This window comes from Diplotaxodon limnothrissa, linkage group LG3 (assembly GCF_057381915.1).
Source record: "Diplotaxodon limnothrissa isolate DT_005_m linkage group LG3, D_limnothrissa_male_GT1.1, whole genome shotgun sequence".
NCBI classification, from domain to species: domain Eukaryota; kingdom Metazoa; phylum Chordata; class Actinopteri; order Cichliformes; family Cichlidae; genus Diplotaxodon; species Diplotaxodon limnothrissa.
In genome coordinates this window covers 9,726,042-9,749,437 of record NC_140598.1, presented here as the reverse complement: position 1 = coordinate 9,749,437, position 23,396 = coordinate 9,726,042, and the positions used below count along the sequence as shown (strand labels likewise).

The following is a 23,396-nucleotide window of genomic DNA, read 5'->3' as shown; positions in this document are numbered from 1 at the left end:
CGTCGCCCTTTGCCATCCTTACTTTTCTTTGACTTCTTCAAATGCAGCTGAACTCCAGCTGGTATTTTCTTGGACTTTGCAGCTGTTTCTGGTCATCAGTTCATTCCTGCAAACCTCTGAAGCTGAACAACAATGATGCTGCATTGCTGGCTGATCCCAAAAGGTTGATTCTGTTCATCTGGACGTTTTCAGAAACGTTTGCTCACTGATCAGGTGACTTCTTCAGTCTCAGCTGACTGCAGCTTTACAACCTTACAAACAGCACATTTGCACAATGACTGAAAGCAGCAGCACCTGATATATATGATACTAATATAATACATATACATATATAATCCATACTAATGATGAAGGAACTGAGCTCACAGTCCATTGTTCATTCAGTGAACTACTCAGTTTATTTTGGGCCTCAGAAATGCTCACTCTGTTTGTACATCACTGTCAGCAATAGACTCATTCTGCTGTGTGGACAGGAACACATGTGACATCACTTCCTGTTTGTTTGTGACTGAAGAGGAAGAAGTTTACAAGGAATCATTGAGAAGAGTTTCAAACATCAACTGATTGAATCCATGAATCTGAAAACGTGTTTGTGAGTGAAAGAGACAGACATGTACAGACTGAACTATCTGTTCAACAGTCAGAGTGTTTCTGTAACAGGAGACACTCTTTACACTCCACTCAGCACAGGGACACTGAGCCACCACGAGACCAGACTCTAAACCCAGGATAAAGAGTTTGAGTGAATGTGGTGTTGAAGGTGTGGAGGTGGATCAGAGTGTCAGAGGAGACTCTGTAGAAGGACAGAGTGCCAGCAGGACAGTCCACATACACTGCTGCTCTGTTAGAGACAGAGGAGGAGGAGGAGGAGGAGGAGATGGATGTTGATCTGCTATTGTGCCTGACAGAATGAGGACCATCATCAGAGCAGCTCAGACTCCAGGACTGATCATTGTTTCCAAACAAACAGTCAACTCTGTTTCCTTTCCTTCTGATGCTTCTGTAACTCACTGATATATAAACGTTTCCTCTCCACTCGACCTCCCAGTAACAGCGACCAGTCAGACCATCTCTACACAGCAGCTGATAAACATCAAATCTGTCTGGATGATCAGGATATGACTGAACCTCCCACACACATGTCACCTTCCTGTTGTTTTCAGACAGTTGGAGCTTTGTGTTCACTGTGTTTGTGTCGATTGTGAGTTGACAGGAATCTGATGGAGAGAACAAACACAATCCAGCTGCAGTTATTGATCCATCATCTGTTCATTGATTGACACTTTGATGATGACTCCTGACATGATGAAGATGGTTGAATGTGTGCTGCTTTGTTTTCATGAATCCCATTAAAAACACACTTACACTTCCTCAGACCTGGTCTCAACCATCGGACTCCAGCAGGCTCCACCCTGAAAGGAGGAGGGGGGTCAGAGCAGCGCAGTCAGCATGCACACATGGACATTACATGGCTCTCACACACACACTGTTACACACTGAGCTCAAAGCTCGGCTCCACTGTTTTATTCAAAGAAATCTACATTTATTTATCAGCACATTTAAAAACAGGTTGAGCCAAAGTGCTGCACAGAGTAGAGAGAAAATAGGAAACATACACAGTAATGACTATAAAGACTGGTCAGGATTGAAAGCTACAGAGTACAAATGTGTTTCCAACCGGCTTTTAAAAATGTCGAGTGTTGGTGACGACCTGATGTGAAGGGCGACTGTTCCAGAGTTTGGCTGCAGCCATCGATAAAGCTCACCTCTGTTTTTACGTCTAGTTCTGGTCAGAAGCTGCTTATCTGCAGACCTGAGGGCTCCACTTGGATTCTTTTGTTAAAGAGAGATAAGATGGAGCCAATCCATTCACAGATTTAAAGACAACCAGATCTGGAAGTGGATTCTACCACGTACTGGTAACCAGTGGAAAAAGCTGGTGATGGGTCGTCTAGCACAGACCCACCGCTGGAAGCAGACAATTCATGAGGGAGAGAACTGTGACAGCGCCGTTCCTTCACTTGACCTCAGTCGCTCTCGTCTGCTCCCTCGTAACACTGCTCTTTATTGAGTTACATGAATATGCACAAGTTCATTAACATATGACGTCTTACACAGGTACGAACAAAGAGTACCAGTCTGTGCATAGTGTGTGTGTGTGTGTTCCAGATGTGACCCTGTGAAGACTCCCCAAAGCTGGTGCTACGAGTCCAGTGGTCCCCCTAACAAAGGGCTCTTATACTTAACCAGGTGTCCTCCTATACCATAAATCAGTAAGAGAAGGTACGACCTCTCTCAATTCAATTCAATTCAATTTTATTTATATAGCGCCAAATCACAACAAAAGTCGCCTCAAGGCGCTTCATAGATACAGAGAAAAACCCAACAATCATATGACCCCCTATGAGCAGCACTTTGGTGACAGTGGGAAGGAAAAACTCCCTTTTAACAGGAAGAAATCCCCGGCAGAACCAGGCTCAGGGAGGGGCAGGGCCATCTGATTTAATTGGTTGGGGTGAGAGAAGGAAGACAGGATAAAGACATGCTGTGGAAGAGAGGCAGAGATTAATAACAGATATGATTCAACGCAGAGAGGTCTGTTAATACATAGTGAGTGAGAAAGGTAACTGGAAAGGAAAAACTCAATGCATCATGGGAATCCCCCGGCAGCCTACGTCTATTGCAGCATAACTAAGGGAGGATTCAGGGTCACCTGGTCCAGCCCTAACTATATGCTTTAGCAAAAAGGAAAGTTTGAAGCCTAATCTTAAAAGTAGAGATAGTGTCTGTCTCCCGAATCCAAACTGGAAGCTGGTTCCACAGAAGAGGGGCCTGAAAACTGAAGGCTCTGCCTCCCATTCTACTTTTAAATACTCTAGGAACAACAAGTAGGCATGCAGAGCGAGAGCGAAGTGCTCTAATAGGGTGATATGGTACTACAAGGTCATTAAGATAAGATGGGGCCTGATTATTTAAGACCTTGTATGTGAGGAGCAGGACTTTGAATTCTGGATTTAACAGGAAGCCAATGAAGGGAAGCCAAAACAGGAGAAATCTGCTCTCTCTTTCTAGTCCCTGTCAGGACTCTTGCTGCAGCATTTTGGATTAGCTGAAGGCTTTTCAGGGAATTTTTAGGACATCCTGATAATAATGAATTACAGTCGTCCAGCCTGGAAGTAATAAATGCATGAACTAGTTTTTCAGCGTCACTCTGAGACAGGATATTTCTAACTTGCTACACTTGCTAATTTCACACCCTGCTACGCATCAGGAAGATTGCGCCTTTGCTCGGCTTGACGTCTACCTGCCTACGCTGTATTGTATTTTATGCTTTTATATCAGCCCTGACGTTTAATATATGGAGCTATGCTGCTGTGATTTATGACCGTTCTTCCTTGCTCCACATCAAAGAGTCTATGGAACGTCTTTATGATGACTGGGACAGTTATAGAAAAAGTTTCCCCCCACCATTTGTGCACTCTTCCACCTCACCGGATTACTTCTTGCTACCGGCGAAACGTGCTCTAAGCAATTCCAAGAAGAAATCGAGGAAAAGAGGCTGTAGGGCCGGCATCCAGGTACACATCAGACGAGCCTACAGATCGGAGATCTCCCGACTCGTCTGGAGGCGTCCCCGGTTTCTGCTGCCAGTTACCCTTCCGGATTTGATTGGAAACACGTACTTGCAGCCACTACAGCGTGGACCTGCCCATCCGATGCTCTGGATTTTGCCGATTATCCCCCCACCACTGCGCCCTCACAGCCCGCATAGCACAACTGGTGGTTGGCCCCGCCGGTTCCGTGGTGCTGCTGGAGACCTCGCACGCGGACAATTTGCTGTCAATTCCACTCCGACAAGCTGATGGGAAACCTGCGCTGCCAGCTTTTAATCGGATTGCGCTCTTGAACGCTCGCTCCATCGCAAGCAATTCCTTCTCTCTGAATGAGCTCTTCACAAGGAAAAGCCTGGACTTTCTGTTTCTCACCGAAAGGCAGAGGGATGGCGAATTTATTCACCTAAACGAATTGCGTCCTGCAGACTGCTCTTACTTGGGCGCCCCCCGTTTAGGTCGCCGTGGTGGTCTTGCCGTTGTCTTTAAGGACAGTTTCATCTGCAGAGGTATGCAAACTGAAAACTATTCTTCCTTTGAGTCACAAACAATTAAGGTGGGCTCTACGAACATCTTTTATTGTGTTTTAGCCTATCACCCTCCCGGCCCTGCTACTGAGTTCTTAAGGGATTTTATGGACTTCTTATCTACTATTATCAAGCTGGAGAAAGTTTTAATTCTTGGGGATTTTAACATTCATATTGACGATGCCTCATCTAACTCTGCAGCTGAACTTCTATCTATATCTGAGTCTTTTAACTTTGTCCAACATGTCTCCGGTCCAACCTATTTAAAAGGCCATACCTTGGACCTTCTTTTTTCCTTGGGCCTCAAAATTGGCAATGTGTTTGCTGAGGATGTACATTTGAGTGATCAAAACTGTATCTTTGTTTAACTTAATTTTAGCTCTAAAAGATGCCTGTGAAGTTAAAAACTCATTGACGCATAATAACTGAGTCTAGTGCTGAGAGGTTCTCCATTATGTTTGACAGGTCTCCACTTTTTACCGGAAACGATGTAAATGTTCTTATTCAGTCTTTTAACCCTTTACAGCCGATCGGAGTGGACACGCTCTGTTTTGCGTAACTATTTTTAAATCCCAGTAGCACTGCAACCACGTAAGCTAGCGCAAAAATTTTTTTTGCATATGAAACCGGAGGAGTTGTACTTACATCTCATGCCATCAGCTTGTCCTAGGTCACGGTTTCCTTCCACATAAAGCTTTGCAAAAACTGCATAAAAAGCGCTTGCAGGAACAAAAACATAATATTCCAGAAACACGCTTTGCCAATCCGATCAGCTGTTCATAACACTTCCTATGTTGGAATAGACGTCAGCGCGAACTTTTGCATTTCCGCCATTACCTGCCCGAAACCGGAAGTGACGTCATTTTCGCGGAAATGTAGTCTTTTTTATGATCAGGGCCTCAGGGCATATACTGGTCTTTTTAAAAGTTATCTTTGACTTTATGACTTTCTGTGTCGTTTCTGGGATGCTTAGGACTCATATTGCACTGCTGGAAATAGTTTATTTTGATGCATATGCTGCTTTTTTGCAAATTTGCACTATAATATTTATTTTCGTTTTTCCTGCAGTGTATAAAAATTGGTGTATTTCAAAAATAAAATTATGAAGACACTCAAAATAAATTTCCTGTGGTGGGAAACTATTTTGTGCAACTTTTTTGTATTTACAGTTTTGAGGGATAAGCCTCTTAAATTTCTCTAACTACAAATATATGTTAAAAAAGCAAAAACGATTTTCAATTTTTTTGTAGTTTATTGCACTTTTTTGCAATTTATGTAATTACTATGCACTTAATGAATACATATTATTAAAATCTGGGCTATAATGGTTGTATTGATGTATAGCAACTTGAAATGCTCCCAAAAATTTACTTTGGCTATAAATTAGGTAGTGAGTACACAGAAAGTGTGCTTCGGATGAAGCACGTGAAGATTATACTATGAAAAAAGAATGTATTTAAAAGTTTTTAATTAAATTGCTAAGCAAATAAGCTACTCAGAAACACCAATGTGTTTGAGCAGGAACAGGAAGTGATACTCTACCACAGAGCGAGCGAACACCAAGTGACAGCGCCACCAAGAGTCCAGGATCACAAGAGCTTTAACACTCTCTCATGACCTTAAGGTGTGTGTGCATGCCAGAGCACTCTGGAAGGCACACAGAGTCTTCACAGACTACTAAGGATCGAACCTCTGCATTATGCAATTGATTATATAACTCATATATGAGTAAATATTTCTAAGCAAACCTTACAGCTGGTTTTAAAAGCAGAATTTATTTGTTTCTCAAATGAGAAAGAGCTATCAAGAAACACTCCTAAATCTTTAGCAAACAGACTTCTGAACTTTTCCAGTGGGCCAAGGTCAACATTATTAGATAATGCTAATTCTTTCCCTTGCATTATAACAATATGAGGAGTTAATGCTAAGTATACTGCCATTAGCGGCTAATTCTAATTAGGGGTGAATAATTATTACCAGCTAATGCTAATATCGTTTTCTCTTCCCTTTTAACAATGTGAATAGCTAGTGCTAGGTAGGCTGATGCTAGCAGCTAATGCTGATTTGATGTGAATTAGCATTATATTAGTGAGGAGTTAATGCTAAGTAGACTGCCATTAGTGGCTAATGCTAATTTTAGGTGAATAGGAATTGGCATCTAATGCTAATTGACCCTGTGCACGAGAAAATGCTAACTTCCTGGTTTGAGACCGGATGTGGGGTTGTACATTTCCGGTAGCTTTACTTTGCGGTCAATCGCTACTGCGAAGATATACTCCAAAATCATGTCCAAAACTCGAAAACGGAAAGATCGCGTTAAGTTGCAAGGAGCAGAAGGTGGGAACACTCACCACTGTTGTGTCATAAAAAAATCTAATCATCAATTTTGACGTTTAAAGCGTTTAGATCGATCAGTTGTTTACATAACTCAACACAAGCAGAACTGCATTACTGCAGCAGAAGACACATCGTCCACATTCAGAAGCACATCTCTGTATAGTGACTGGTCTTATGATTTAAACAGGCAAATGTTCAGCATTCAAAGTACAGGTGAAGAATAGTCAAACCGGATGTTTCCCGTTATGTCGATATCAGCTAGTCAAGTACACACCCACACAGCATGTTAACAAACCGTGAAAAAAGCCACACAAAAATGAATGATTGCTGGTAAGGGTTTCTATACATTAGTATATACGAAGGGTATGTTGTGACTTACCTTAAAAATTACAGTGGTCCCTCGCTAATAACGCGATTCAACTTTCACCTCGCTGTTTCGCAGATTTTTTAGTGCAAGTTTGCATGCTTATTTCTTTTTACGTCACATTGTGTCCTGCGTCCGGATCGCTGCAGACGATCTCCTCCGTGACGTCTCTCCTGTACAGTACAGAATCGCTGCATCGATTGCTAGCAGTGTGACTCTGAAGTGCAGTACTATATGTCCACGATGTCCACGAAACGATTTGCACCTTCAAAAAATAAAATTGGCTACTTGATTTCACCTATCGCTGGTTATTTTTAGAACATAACACCCGTGATAAACGAGGGACAGCTGAGAAATATAACATTTGAATCCATTTTCTTTTTTGCTCTGAGGCGCCGGGGAAAAATATTGACAAGTTGATGAACATCATTTACAGATATATTGGATAAATGCCCAAGGCATCTATAGAAATGTAAATCACCGCTTGATTCATTCATTTGCTTAACTTGTTTTGGACCGTAAACCAGGCGCGAATAGGACACCGGAAACAAAGCTCCCCACAGGAGTTTCCGCACCGGAAGTAGCATATGCTAACGTGCACATAGTCAATACCATATTTTCTTGCTTTATAACAATGTGACCAGCTAATGCTAAGTAGGTTACCGTTATTAGCTAATACTAATTTGAGGTGAAATAGCATTATCTGTTAATGCCAACAATATTTTTTCTTACTTTTTAACAATATGAGTAGGTAATGTGAACACTTTTTTTCATTCAATTTTAACTTTTTCCCTGCAATGTGAAGAGTTAATGCTAAATAGGACGCCATTAGTGGCAATTTCTAATTTTAGATGAAAAAGCATTAGCAGCTAATGCTCATATTGTTTTCCTTTGCTTTGTAAGAATGACAGCAGCTAATGATATGAAGTCTACCATTATTAACTATTGCTAATTTGATGTGAATTAGCATTATCTGATAATGGTAACCCTTTTCCCCTGCATTATAACGATGTCAGGAGTTAATGCTAACTAGGCTGCCATTAGGGGCTAACTCTAATTAGGTGAATAATTATTAGCAGCTAATGCTAATATTGTTTTCCCTTCCCTTTTAACAATGTGAGCAGCTAATGCTAATTTGATGTGAATTAGCATTATATTAGTGAGGAGTTAATGCTAAGTAGGCTACCATTATTAACTAATGCTACTTTGACGTGAATTAGCATTATGTGCTAATGCTAATACTGTTTTCCCTTACTTTTTGACAATGTGAGGGGCTAATTCTAAGTATGCTGTTGTAAATAGCTAATGCTAATTTAGTGTGAATTAGCATTATTCAATAATGCTAACACTGTTTTCTCTTACTTATTAAAAATGATAGTAGCTAATACTAATACTCTTTTCCGTTGGGTAACAACAATGTGAGGAGTTAATGCTTAGTAGGCTGCTTTTAGCGGCTTATTCTAATTAGGGTGAATAATTATTAGCAGCTAATGCTAATACCGTTTTCTCTTTCCTTATAACAATATCAGCAGCTATTGCTAATTTGATGTGAATTAGCATTATATTAGTGAGGAGTTAATGCTAAGTAGGCTACCATTAGCAGCTAAAGCTAATTTGAGGTGAATAAGCATTAGTAGCTAACGCTAATACCCTTTTCTCTTGTGTTATAATGATGTGAGACGTTAATGCTAAATAGGCTTCCATGAGTGACATAAATACATAAATATCCACGTACTATCCAGCTAGACTAGTGTGTCTGTCCCTGAAAATATTCCTGCATGTGTGATTGTTCATGTGTCATCTGCAGGAAACAAACAGGAAGTGAGTGAAAGACACAGCAAATGCTTCCAGCTCTTCCTCCTCTATCAGACATTCTTCATACCTGAGAGTGTCCAGTCTCCAGCCTGGTTCCTTCAGTCCAGCCGACAGCAGCTTCATTCCTGAGGGACCTGGATGATTGTAGCTCAGGTCCAGCTCTCTCAGATGGGAGGGGTTGGAGCTCAGAGCTGAGGCCAGAGAAGTACAGCCTTCCTCTGTGATCAGACAGCCTGACAGACTGCAGACACACAAAAACAATCTATCTGTCAACAACCGTTTTCTCTTTGTCACAATAACATCTATTCATTTACATCCATTCAATGTAACTTTATTTATAAGTGACAATACCCAACAGACAACAACAGTCATCTGAAGCTGTTTAACAGTGTAAGGTAACAGCCTCCAATATTAGAGAGAAAGCCCCAAACATCAGACAATCGACTGTGAGCAGCACTTGGTGATGGTGGGAAGAAGAACTCCCTTTGACACAAAGATCCTCCCAGTGAAAACAGGCTCCAGGAGGAGCATCTACCATGACTGGTTGCAGGGTGAGGGGAAAGAGAAGAGATGAGCTCAGAGAGACAAGAACAAAACACAAACTAAGGAGAGAGAAGACAAAAGTTAAGGACATGCAGTAGTGACATATAAAAGCATCAGGAGTGAAAAGAGGGGAGAAAAAAGCAGAGCATCATGGGAAGTCCACCAACAGTCCCATCCCAGTCGGAGATGATGAGCATCATCACAGTGATGATCATTTCTCTGTAACCCAGGCTTTCTGCTTCAGGATCTGTGCACGCTCACACAACAAGGAGACCTTTAAACATCATTTCACTAAATGGATGGACTGAGCTCAGCCTACAGATGAACTGGTGCCAGAGATCATAAAGAATATAAACAGAAGTTGTGAAAGACAGAAACTCATTCTTGGATCAAATAAAACAGCAGACTTGGCAAACAAGTACGAAGAAGAAAGGTGGAAACTCGACCCCAAAACTGGGTTTCAAGGAACGCCTTCAGATATTTAGGCACCAAGATGACAGTGGATAAACAGCAAGTGTGTGATGGAGCACTATACTAGAGGTAAACTCAAGAATATTGAGACCTAAGATGAACTGAGTATATGAATTTTATTTCGATTAACTTGTTTTGTTATATAATTAGTTAATCTTATAAAGAGGGCATATAAAATTACATTAAAGTCGGGTCATTTATTTGCACAATAAATTGGACCCTACAGACCACTGGGCTTTCGGCCTGTGTGCCGGAGAGGGCACTCTTCCACAAGTGGACAGAAGAGTTTTTCCCTCACCAAATATAGCTAATATAGCGATTATGTTTTTGGAAGTCAACATGATTATATGTTTTCGTTGTACAATGTTTTTTTCTTTTTTTTTTCTTTTTTTTTCTTCTTTTTTCTGTTCTGGGGGAGTACTTTTCGATCTTTGGCTATGTACAGAGATTGGAATTATATAAGGTCGTACATTAATGCCCTGTAAGGTAACTAAAATAGTGTCATTTAATGTAAATGGCCTGGGGAGCCATATTAAAAGAAGTAAAATTATGTCAAAAATAAAAAGAGAACAAATAGAAGTTGCCTTTATACAGGAATCTCACTTATCAAAGCTTGAACATGATAAATTAAAGAAATGGAAATTTAATCAGTATTCCTCTTCCTGCCCTCAGAGCTCTAAAAGGGGTGTGGTAATTCTAATTTCTAGTAGGTTAAATTTTGAATGCATCCAAGAAATCAATGATAAGGAGGGGAGGTTTGTGTTAGTCAAAGGGTACCTGGAGGGGATACTGATTACTCTTATAAATGTATATGCTCCCCCAGGATCAGAGATAAAATTTTTCAAAAAGGTTTTTGAACTGATTGTTGGAGAGGCACAAGGTACTCTGATTTTGGGAGGAGATTGGAATGTTCGCTTCAACCCGTCCTTGGACTCATCAAACCCACACGCCCCGGGATTGAATAAAACAACCAAAAACATCAAATTAATCTTAAAGGACGTAGGGCTCATAGATGTATGGAGAGAACTAAACCGCAACAAGAAGGACTATACCTTTTTTTCTCACCCTCATTCATTTTATTCTAGACTGGATTATTTTTTTATGTACCAAAAAGACTTTAACAGGGTGATCAATTGCAGGATAGGAGTGATGGATTTATCGGATCATGCCCCAATGTACCTGGAAGTAGTGCTTGGATACGAAAGAAGAGTTACATCCTGGAGATTAAATACAAGTATTCTAAGCACGATGAAAGGACAAATTAGTCAAGATATAATAGATTATATAGCGGAAAATAATAATGAAGAAGTTTCCCCGAGTATTCTATGGGACGCCCTAAAAGCAGTGACAAGAGGAAAACTCATAGGTTACAGCGCTAACTTTAAAAAGAAGAGAAATGAGCATTTAAGAAAACTCCAGACACAACTACAATATCTTGAAGAAGCCCATAAAATAAGCGCAGTTACAAATTTACAACTAGAAATACAAAAGAAGAAAAACGAAATTGATGAAATTTTTTCAAGTGAAATACAAAAAAATATGTTTTTTTAAAACAAAGATACTATGAGGTAGGAGGCAAATCTGCTAAATTACTGGCCTATAAATTAAAAAAACAACAATTAGAAAATACAATATATAAAATAAAGGACCCTCAAACAAATAACATTGTGTATAAACTTGAAGATATTCAGTCAGCCTTCCTAAAATTCTACAAAGAACTATATACACAACCTAGAGTGGACACTAAAGGTATCTTTTTTAGATTCATTCGACCTACCAAAGTTGAATGAAAAACAGAATATAACCCTAATCGAGGACATATCTGAATTTGAAATTAAAAAAGCTATTACAAAATTGAAACCGAATAAATCCCCTGGCCCAGATGGATTCCCATCAGACTGGTATAAAGAAATGAAAGAGGTACTGATTCCTTTGATGAGAACATCATTCAACTCTATTTTAAAGACGGGAGTAATTCCCCCATCTTGGAATGAGGCTTCTATTTCTATAATAGCTAAAGAAGGAAAGGACAGGCTTGACTGTGGAAATTATCTCCCCATTAGTGTTCTTAACCAGGACTTTAAGCTATTTACATACATTCTTGCCAAAAGAATTGAAAATATTCTTGTTCAGATACAGTGGGGCAAAAAAGTATTTAGTCAGCCACCGATTGTGCAAGTTCCCCCACCTAAAATGATGACAGAGGTCAGTAATTTGCACCAGAGGTACACTTCAACTGTGAGAGACAGAATGTGAAAAAAAAATCCATGAATTCACATGTTAGGATTTGTAAAGAATTTATTCGTAAATCAGGGTGGAAAATAAGTATTTGGTCAATAACAAAAATACAACTCAATACTTTGTAACATAACCTTTGTTGGCAATAACAGAGGTCAAACGTTTACTATAGGTCTTTACCAGGTTTGCACACACAGTAGCTGCTATTTTGGCCCATTCCTCCATGCAGATCTTCTCGAGAGCAGTGATGTTTTGGGGCTGTCGCCGAGCAACACGGACTTTCAACTCCCGCCACAGATTTTCTATGGGGTTGAGGTCTGGAGACTGGCTAGGCCACTCCAGGACTTTCAAATGCTTCTTACGGAGCCACTCCTTTGTTGCCCGGGCGGTGTGTTTTGGATCATTGTCATGTTGGAAGACCCAGCCTCGTTTCATCTTCAAAGTTCTCACTGATGGAAGGAGGTTTTGGCTCAAAATCTCACGATACATGGCCCCATTCATTCTGTCCTTAACACGGATCAGTCGTCCTGTCCCCTTGGCAGAAAAACAGCCCCATAGCATGATGTTTCCACCCCCATGCTTCACAGTAGGTATGGTGTTCTTGGGATGCAACTCAGTATTCTTCGTCCTCCAAACACGACGAGTTGAGTTTATACCAAAAAGTTCTACTTTGGTTTCATCTGACCACATGATATTCTCCCAATCCTCTGCTGTATCATCCATGTGCTCTCTGGCAAACTTCAGACGGGCCTGGACATGCACTGGCTTCAGCAGCGGAACACGTCTGGCACTGCGGGATTTGATTCCCTGCCGTTGTAGTGTGTTACTGATGGTGACCTTTGTTACTTTGGTCCCAGCTCTCTGCAGGTCATTCACCAGGTCCCCCCGTGTGGTTCTGGGATCTTTGCTCACCGTTCTCATGATCATTTTGACCCCACGGGATGAGATCTTGCGTGGAGCCCCAGATCGAGGGAGATTATCAGTGGTCTTGTATGTCTTCCATTTTCTGATGATTGCTCCCACAGTTGATTTTTTCACACCAAGCTGCTTGCCTATTGTAGATTCACTCTTCCCAGTCTGGTGCAGGTCTACAATACTTTTCCTGGTGTCCTTCGAAAGCTCTTTGGTCTTGGCCATGGCGGAGTTTGGAGTCTGACTGTTTGAGGCTGTGGACAGGTGTCTTTTATACAGATGATGAGTTCAAACAGGTGCCATTCATACAGGTAACGAGTGGGGGACAGAAAAGCGTCTTACAGAAGACGTTATAATCGCGTTAACTCATTAATTGATTAACGTCAGCAATTATTTTAATCACAGTTTTTAAAATCATGATTATTGTGAAAGTGCTCACTGGCTCTGAATATAAAAGCCATGGGTCACAGGAGGGATGTTGATCAGGGCTGGCTTGAAATGGGCATCATTATGCATCTCAGCCAATGGGAGCATTGAGGGTGGGCCTAATACTACTGCAGCGCTCACATGACCCAGGACAGAAAGAAAGGGGCGGGGACAGAAACATGGAGACAGGTACAGATCTTTGACATGTTCATTTTAAACTGTTCCAGGAGGCAGTGTTGATACAACTAAAGTTATCTGGAAGCAAAGTTGAGTTTTTTTTATCACCGGAGTGCTTCATGTCTGAAGTATCACTTAAATGCATTACACGCTGTTGATGGCAGCAAACAAACCACCCAAACAAACAGAGGTGGGAGGCTTGGGCAGACTACGTAGATTCAGCTGGTGGGAGGAGTCTAGATAAACCAAAGAAAGACAAGCTAACAAACGCCACAGTGAAGTGAGTAGCTACAAACTGCAGGTTTGTGTTGTTGAAGAAGTCGGTCTGAGGAACGTTCTTAGGATCAACAAATGACGGCATGTATGAGCCTCAAGACGCAGCATCACAAGAAGAACACATGAGCTGTAGAAAAAGGGGAGACTAAGAAAGCCACGGCGTTACAACATGAACCAGCTGTTGGTCTCTCTGGAGACTACTGGGCGTGGCTGGGTAACCATGGTTACCTGGGAGTTACAGAAACGTGCAGAACATGTGATTCATGTTGCACAGCAGTGGGACATTTGAAATAAAGTCAGCACACTCAGTACAGATAGTGCATCAAATATGATGCTGCTGCCAGACGTCTCCCTTTGAACACATCCCTGCATTGCGCACAACACCAAGGTTGCCATGGCGATCACAGCTGACAGGGACAAAGTGCACAGCTGGAAGCCTGCAGGTATATTTAACATGATGTATTTCTCAGTGTCCTGTCTGTGTGTGAGAGACAAACAGCCTCTGTATGTGTGTGTAAATACAGCATGAATATGTAGAGGACATGTTTGTGGATATAAGTAAATGAAAGCTCTGCGTCATTTGAATCTTTGACTCTTGTTTCTGTTGCAGGTCTGTGACTGAACTTCTGGGAGGAGAAACGTTGGTTTCATGCTCTGTGATTCTGTGTTTTGTCATCTCTCTCAGGTGATGGACAGCTCAGGTGATGACCCCGCCTACGTGGTCAAATTCAAGTCTACATTCAGAACAGACCTGGAGACACGCAAGCCAACATTGTATATGTGAAAACTGCTGCTGGAGCCAGATTCAAGGAGCTCAAGTGTTTACCCAGATCTTACTGAACTCACTGCAGGAACAGAGGGTTGTTGGAGGGAAACCTGTGGAAGCAACAACATCCGAGCCACCAGAGAAGAAGTTGGCCCTGTTGGTGCTTCATCAGAGTGTGAACAGGAGGAAGACTCAGCTGAGAACAGTGTGGTGGCTACAGAGCAGAGCCCACCATCAGTACAGAGGCCTGTCCATTAGAGTGCTGCTCCAACATGAAGCACATGTACTTGGCCACAGCTGCAACATCTGTACCTGTGAAAGCTTCTTCTCTGTTGCTGCTCATATTGTGCAGAAGAAGAGAGTTTCTTTATCATCAGAAAATGTCAATGAGCTTGTGAGTCTCAGCAGCTGGCTCGGTGCAGAGGAGGAAGAACATGTCAGTCAGAGGAAGATAAATGCAGTTCATGTTGTCAACTCAACCTGGACTGTTGAAAGAGTTTTTCTTTGTCTGGTTTCTGACTGAGATTCTCCAGAGGAAATCCAGCACAAACACACACTTCACACACTCAAAGTCCTGCACAGTAAATGAGCTGATGAGCGTTTGTGCTGCTGCCTGATAACAGAACAATAGTTCTGCTGCTTCCTGTTCTGCAAACACACATTTATAAATGTTCACTTGCTGTTGATCAAAGGTATGTTGGTGGCTCTGGACGCTGAGGGAACTTTGTAAAAAACTAGATCAAATGTTAACGTCCTGGCAGAGGCAAAGAACTTTGATTTGATATTTGATTAGATTCATGTTTCAGCTCAGACTGACAGAAATATTTGAACTGCTGCTGTGTTAAAGGGAACACTGCTGTTAGAAAGCACCTGATCTGTTTCTGCACACTGAATGTTGCACTTCTCATACTGCAGTACTATTAAAATAAGTACACAATGCACTACTTTTGAACTCATGATTGAATGTTGCTGTAACAAAGCCATTAATGTGATTCAAAGTGTTCATGGTTTCCCAGCACAACAAATGATTGCACAAGTGTGACTGATCCACTTTCTAATGTGTGTGTAGCCCACACTGTGTGTCACTGTGTCACAGGTGAGTCTGTGTGTCCAGGTTCTATGAGGACAACAGGATATAGTGACTGAGTCCAGCAGCTTAAAGTCTTTCTCACTGCTGTTTGACTTCAGCTCTCAATGTCCCACCATAACCCATGGAAAGAATTACTGTCCATCCAGCATGCTGAACATGAAGCTGATGAAGGTGGAGTATTGTGAGGGCTGATGGAGATGATGATGAGGAATCCAGGAGCAGTGGGTGGATGGCAGCATCAGCATGAAGGATCAGCGTGAGAACACATCATCATCCACAAAGGAAACCAGTCTGAGTGTCTGACGCTCTTGTTAGAAAGACGCAGTCCCAGCAGTTAGCTTGTCTGCTAGTTAGCTGAGAGCTAACTCACTTGTACATTGAATACCAAACTGTGTAAACCAGCGGTGTCAAACATATGGCCCGTGGGCCAAATCTAGGCCTTGAGATAATTTCGTATGTCAAATATTGATGAATTTTCAGGCTTGCTGATAATCAATGTGAACACGGCTGAGGTTTTATTCTGATGAGCAAACCATGTGGCCAGGCACGTGCGGGGGGGGGGGGGGGGGCTAGAGGGGCTTGAGCACCTGCCCGTTTCCTGATGGGTGCCCAAAGTGCCCTTTTGTTGGGGCAACTTTTTAAAAAAATATATATATATATTTTTAATGTGTGTGTGCGTGCGGAGTCCTGTCTGTGCCCCTCAACAATAACATTTAACTATTAATCACAGTTTTGCTAAATAAAAGGATCTGGCTTGCATCAGTCACATGATCACATTTAACCAATGATCGCCCTTGACGGCAGAACGCGCTGGTTACGAGCCGGGAACGAGCTCACAAAGAGCACGCGCATTTTTAGCGGTCCGGAGCTGTAGGAGAAACACAAGTGAACTCAGAGACACAGACTGATGCGACAAAACCAGTAAGTAGGTGTACAGCGCACACTGTAGTGTGTAGCACCCAGGAGTGTTAGCTTATTACGTACACGTTGGTAAGCTGTCTTGTTGCTACTGACGAACTGAAACAAACGAGCGTGCTGTGTGTGCAACAGCGCGACAAACATTACCTGTCCTTTTATTAACTGCACAAGTAGTGCTGGTCACAGCTGCTGGCTACCTGTGTAAGGCTGTCATGGGTCTGCAGCTCTGTCACCGTTTTAGGGAACATATTTAGTTTTAAAGTATTTAGAACATATTTAGTTTTAAAGTAAGTTTCCGGGCTTTTCCTGCCTTTCTGGGGGGATTATATTTCACTAAAAAACGATCTAATATGCATGTCCACATAATTATGCATTATTATAATTATAATATATTAAAAACACACGCTGTATTTTAAAGAACATACATTAAGAAGCAGATTATATTAGATTTATATTTTAAATAAGACAAAAGTTGGATTTTACAGCAGTAAAATGATTGTATCTCTACAGTTTAAACATGTAATAAGCTTTGCCCCTGCACAGAGTGGATAGTGAAACAAATGGAATCATCATAAATACATAATTTCATATTTATTACTTCCCCCTCCTCTTTGCTTTATTATTGTAGCTCTAGTAATAAATAATAATGTAAGGATTCTGGATCAGCACCATGATGCCCATAGTATATACAGTATTCTGAAGAAGGTCTAAAATGTCACTGTGTGTGTGTGCATGTGTGTGTTTTATTTAGATGGATTTTTAAAAAAAATATTACCCATGATATAACATTGTGCAGACATGGCTGGTAAGGACATGAGGAGGAAACAGTAGGAGATGTGTGAGGCTACTAAAGGCAGTGCTATAACATTTTTCTGTCATCATTTAGATTAAGTGCTGGAGTTGTTAGGTGTGGATAATTAGATTATAGTTTATTGCAATAGCAAGTTGTGCCTTGTTCTCACATAGACAGCAAGTGGAGAGTGATATATGAAATGATGGGATGGAAGGAAGAAGAGAAGCAAAGAGTGATTCACAGGCAGAGCTTAAATTATTTCTCACGGTTTTTTGTTGCCTTATGGTTCCAAGCGCTGTCACCAATCTTTGCATTTTGTTATTATCTCATGACACTTGTTTAATCAGCTACCATCTCTCCTATGGACTTTTTAATGTCTACAGTCTCAGATCAACACAGCCCTGCCCTTCCCATATTAGATTCTTGATGAATGTGTGTTGTTGTTATTCAGCCTGGTTCAATGTGCCCCTTTTTAACTTTGAGCACCCGCCCCTTTAAACCTCTCTGCACGGCCCTTCATTTGGCCAAACACTTTAAGAGACAGACTGGGATCATACCATTATGTGAAAGAGGACGGAAATGTCCCATAGACAGCAAGGGTAGTGGTAGAGACCAGTACACAGAGAAATGGGAGCTGTATTGAAATGCAAGCGTGTCAGGAAAGAGTGAAAAGGCAAAATGAGCAGCATCTGGCTGCATTTCAGTGATATTGGAGACCACAAAGCTGAGTGCAACATTTATACAGGAGATATACAGGAGACGCTGAGAGTAGAACTGATAAAATTAGGAGCTGGCTAAAATGAGACCCATTTTTATTTCCACCTATTTTCCACTGTGGAGGACAAAAGGTTTCAAACTGGTCCAGGTCTTAAACCTCACGTGTTCTTCCTAATAGCAGTAAATGGATAGAAATAAGGCTTTTATGAAAACACTGAATAAAACTTGCTGCCTTTAAAAAGACTAAATGTACAGTTCAGTATTGAATACTACATAAAATAAACTATATATAAAGTGTGTCTGAATGGCAGAGATGCAGAAATATGTGCATGTAGCACAGAGCCACGGCTCAGTGTCTGAATGAGTCTCACAGACCTGAATGTGCTGTTGAAGCCATTTAACGTAATTCTTTACTCGTTTGATCTGCTCCTTACCACAAGCCACCAGACGTAGAAGGTTTTGGACTTTTAACTATATTTTCTGAAGTTTTACAACTTTTCTTACTGTTAAAAACCTCGTTATGGCCATTCATGCTGTACAAAGTAATTAGACATGTGTGGTATCTACAGAAACGTCAGAATCTCAGCTAAAAGTTCACAAAACCATCTCAACAACCACCAAACAGCTGAAACAGCAGGTGAACAGATCACACAAAAAAGATGTAAACACAAATCCCCCTCATCATCTGTTTTTTAAACATGAAGCGTCGTTTTGGACGTTCATTTACTGCTGGTTCAGTGAATTTTGGTTGGACAGTGATGAAACCTGCAGCCTCAGAATCTGTGAGAAGTCTGCTTTCAGCACGCAACAGCATTGTTGTGTTGTGTGCTGTGGATCCACCTCTGCAAACTCATCACTGTTTCACCATCATGTTTCTACTTAGACAATAACAAAGGAAGCAGTTCCCAGGAACTACTTCCTGTCTTGTTAACATAAGAGTACGTTGCCCTTCAAAACACCTCCACTTCTCCTCTTATTAGAGGACTGCCTTATTATTAATCTGCTAATTCTGTCAGTTGATGAAAGAAAAATGCTTGATCTCACCTGAGAGTTTCCAGTGTACAGCGTGGACTCTTCAGTCCTTCAGACAGAAGCTTCACGCCTGAATCCTTCAGGTTACTGTTACTCAGGTCCAGCTGTCTCAGATTAGAGGTCTGAGAGCTGAGACCTGAGGACAGAGCTTCACAGCTTCTCTCTGACAGGTCACAGTGACTCAGTCTGAAAAATAACAGATAAACAATTACAAAAATAAAACACTTATGTTGAAGTGTAATGAGATACTATTATATTTAGCAATATTTCATCTTGTTTTGTCAGGAAACTGAGCACTGATGCAGAGCAACATGTGGAGAGAATCAGAGAAGAAGTGAAGAGAGAACAGCAGTAAAACAACACTGACTTGTTCAGTGTGCTTTTGATATCAACAGAATGTGTCAAACTTCTTTATTTTGTATTTGTTTTAGTAGAATTGATGATTATCACTTAGATAACAACCACAGGCCAGGTCTAAATTGCACTTTGGTGACAGTTACACCCAGAAATATTTCAGAAATGTGGACAATTGGTGCTCCAATGTATTCAGTATTGAACAAACTGAGTACCGATGACCACTTAATATTTTTGATATTTTATTTGAGTTGTTCCACCTGATCTGTGTTAACTAGAATAAACATTTAAAAGCTAAAGCTATGATCACATATGTACTTACAGAGCTTTGTTGGAGGCTTTGACCACTGGCAGCAGCCTCAGAAGAGCCTTTTTAAAGGCTCATGTTCTCACTTAGATCATTTATTTCTACTTACATTTCATTCTTGGAAAAATGGGGATTACTTTGAAAACAGGAACTATTTTCCCCAAAAATCAGCCCTGGATTAGTAAATCACTCCAACATGTTCTCAGTCATAAGAAGCTGTCTTGTTATGAGGGAGAGAAGAAAAAGATCGAGGCACAGAAACTTGTCGAAAGAGAGATAAAGCAGCTAAAATCAGGTATAAGAGTAAAGCAGAGGATGAGCTGAATAAAGGACACTCAAGGCTGGCTTGGAAAGGAATGAAGTCCATGGTGGGGATGCAGGACAAGGAGCAAAGATGAATGTGATGCTGAATCAGCAGAAGACTTGGACTCATTTGATTCTAGCTTTGATATCATTGATTTCAATGAAGAGCTTTGTGATTGTAGCAAAGGGCTGGTAGCTCTGAGAGTGACACTGATGAGGTGTCTGTGAAGGTTCGCAGTTATCTAAAGAGCTTAGAAAAAAAGGCATCTGGACTTCTTTAAGTTTCTTGAAGACGTTTCGCCTTTCACCTCTCATCCAAGAAGCTTCTTTATTTCTAGGGTCAAATGGTGGAGAGTCCCAGATTAGCCTGTGTACAAACAGACTTCAGCCATATGAGAGTGAGTGTGAGTGAATGAGAGCACACACAGGACACTCTGATCTCTGAATGTGTGTGACTCAGTGAAAAAGAGGATTGTACTGGATATACTGTGACTGACAAACAGAGTTTAAAGAGAAAGGTGTTTGGATTAAAATGGATTATGCTAAAGTGAACGTGCTAATGAAATCTGAACTGACTGAAATGTGAAGTGAAGATAATTGAGATGTAAAAGAGAGAGAGGGGGTGATAATAAGGTGGGGCTGAAGATCAGTGAAGGGCATGTAAACACCTGATTGGTTGAGTAGATATCAGATCGACAGTTTCACAGTCTTCCCTGTGGATTATAACTTTAAGAAGATGTAGTCAAAGGAGCTTGCAAAGAAAAGCGTCTGGACTTCTTTACGTTGCTTGAAGACGTTTCACCTCTCATCCGAGAAGCTTCTTCAGTTCTAAGGTCAAATGGTGGAGAGTCCCAGATATAAACCTAGTGGGAGTGACCCCCACAGAGGGACAAAAGGACCCCCTGATGATCCTCTAATCACCTGAGCCAAGGTGTGAAATTGGGTGTGGGACTCTCCTAACTCGAGAGTTTTCTCCAAGCATGACATCCCAGTGTATTTCAGACCCAGCAACACACTCAGACAGAAACTGGTTCACCCGAAAGACAAAACGCCAAAACACAAACTTAACAACGTGGTGTATGCTGTACAGTGCAGCGAGGAATGCTCAGACCTCTACATTGGAGAGACCAAACAGCCACTTCACAAGCGCATGGCACAACACAGAAGAGCCACCTCCACAGGACAAGACTCAGCAGTCCATCTGCATCTTAAGGATAAAGGACACTCTTTCGAGGATGCCAATGTTCACATTTTGGACAGAGAGGACAGATGGTTTGAAAGAGGAGTGAAAGAAGCCATCTATGTCCACTGTGAGCGACCATCTTTGAACAGAGGCGGGGGTTTACGACACCAACTCTCTGCCATCTATAATCCAGTTTTGAGATCCCTTCCCAGACGCCTTAACGCCCACTCACATCCTGGGCCATCTGACCTCAGGAATTCGCATGACAAGGTGGGGCCAGGTTTCACAATGAACACACCCGAAACTCTGGCTGATTGGGTCTCACACCCAATTTCACACCTTGGCTCAGGCAATTAGAGGATCATCAGGGGGTCCTTTTGTCCCTCTGTGGGGGTCACTCCCACTAGGTTTATATTTGGGACTCTCCACCATTTGACCTTAGAACTGAAGAAGCTTCTCGGATGAGAGGTGAAACGTCTTCAAGCAACTTAAAGAAGTCCAGACGCTTTTCTTTGCAAGCTCCTTTGACTATGATGACCTGGATGACTGAGAACCTTCACAGACATTTAAGAAGATGTGACATTCATCAAGGAATCCTGCTCCCCGGATTATTTCCATGAACACTGATCTGGAACACATCTACAGTGCTGGAAGTGTCCGTCTCACCACCAACCTCTCTGTGCACATTCACTTTTCAACCCTTTGTGAGACACTAAAGGTGTAAATCTGAGTATTTATCTATGTTAGTGCGAAGACCTCTAATAGGTTGGTTTAGTCTTTCCAAGTCATAACTTCCCTTGGAGTCCGCGGTCCAGGCTCTTAAAATCATCCTAGTTTAACATCCACTACAATCTAGAGGAGAACTGCACTAAGAGATGTGACTGATGAGATCTGACCTGCAAGGATACTCATGTTTATGTATATCAGGACAAGCAGGGAAGACCTGGACATCAACTCTGTCAGGCTGCCTGAGTCCTCTCACCCACATCAGCTCAGAACTCTGCATTATCTACTGAGAAAGACTCAGAGGATCAGGGATCAGAAGTTCTACAAAGAGTAGAACCAGACTTCCTGTATAGAGGTGTGTGGGCCTACTGATCCACAGTGTCAGCACAACTTTCACATCATATTCATCTCTTTCTTTCAAAGGTCTTTTTATTAGACAAAGGTTCCAATACAATGTATACAATAACACAAAATGCTTCAGAATGGTCCAAAATTTCAATCTTGTTCCCACCCTAACCGTTAAACAACAAATAATTGGCAGCCTTCTGCCCAACTAAACCAAAAAACAAACAGAAAAAAACAAAAACAAAAGCAAAAATCAACAAACAGACACATAAAAGAAAAGAAAAAAAAAACAAGAGGGGGGGGGGTTCCCTTGGACTACTCAGTAACAGTAGTTGTGGCCCTTTCAAAGAAGTCCAGAAAGGGGGACCACAGTTTATAAAAAATTTTTTTAGACCCACGAACTGTATATCTATTTTTTCTAAATCCATACAAGACATTATATCTTTTAGCCATTGTGTGTGTGAGGGGGGAGAAGAGCCTTTCCACTTCAGCAGTATAGCTCGCCTGGCCAACAATAATGAAAAGTTTAATGTTTTGAGTCTGGAGTTGGACAGATTCAGATTCTGGACCGCACCAAACATAGCACAGAGTGGCTCTGGTTCAATTTGATGCTGCAGGACTTCAGACATGGTATGGAAAACAGATTTCCAAAAGGTGGACAAAGAAGGGCAGGACCAGTACATATGAAACAATGTACCAGGAGCACCCCCACACCTTATACAGGCTGGGTCCACCCCTGGGTATATGTGTGCCAGTCTATCCCTGGACCAATGCCCCCGATGAACTATCTTAAATTGGATAAGTGTATGTCGAGCACACATTGATATATTGTGAACCTGGCCAAGGATAGAGTCCCACAGTTCATCCATAATATGAAAGGTAAGGTCCTGTTCCCATTTAGATTTGACAGCAGCTACTGAAGAGCCTTGTAAATTGGAAATTGAGCTGTACAAGGCTGATATTATGCCCCTTGAGGTTGGGTTTACCATTAAAAAAATCATCTACTGGATTGTGTGGAGGCATTTGGGGGAATTCTGCTGTCACACTCTGCACGTAGTGTCTGGCCTGTAAGAACCGAAAAAACTGAGCTGCAGCTATGCCAAATTTGGTGGATATTTGAGAGAAACTTACAAATTGTCCATCTTCATATAAGTCTGCAAAGGAT

The 23,396-nt window shown here is 41.5% G+C and overlaps 1 protein-coding gene across 1 annotated transcript in view; it reads right to left on the bottom strand.

The window, feature by feature from the left end:
- Nucleotides 1–681: 681 nt before the first annotated feature.
- LOC146634382 (NACHT, LRR and PYD domains-containing protein 12-like) overlaps nucleotides 682–23,396 on the bottom strand; it is a 46,909-nt gene continuing 24,194 nt past the window's right edge. Inside the window, exons 8-11 of the mRNA XM_085377327.1 lie at nucleotides 19,026–19,199; nucleotides 8,722–8,895; nucleotides 1,366–1,412; nucleotides 682–1,217 (exon numbers count right to left, since the gene is read on the bottom strand). Of these exons, the coding sequence (XP_085233453.1) occupies nucleotides 682–1,217; nucleotides 1,366–1,412; nucleotides 8,722–8,895; nucleotides 19,026–19,199 (931 nt within the window). The remainder of the gene's footprint in view (nucleotides 1,218–1,365; nucleotides 1,413–8,721; nucleotides 8,896–19,025; nucleotides 19,200–23,396) is intronic.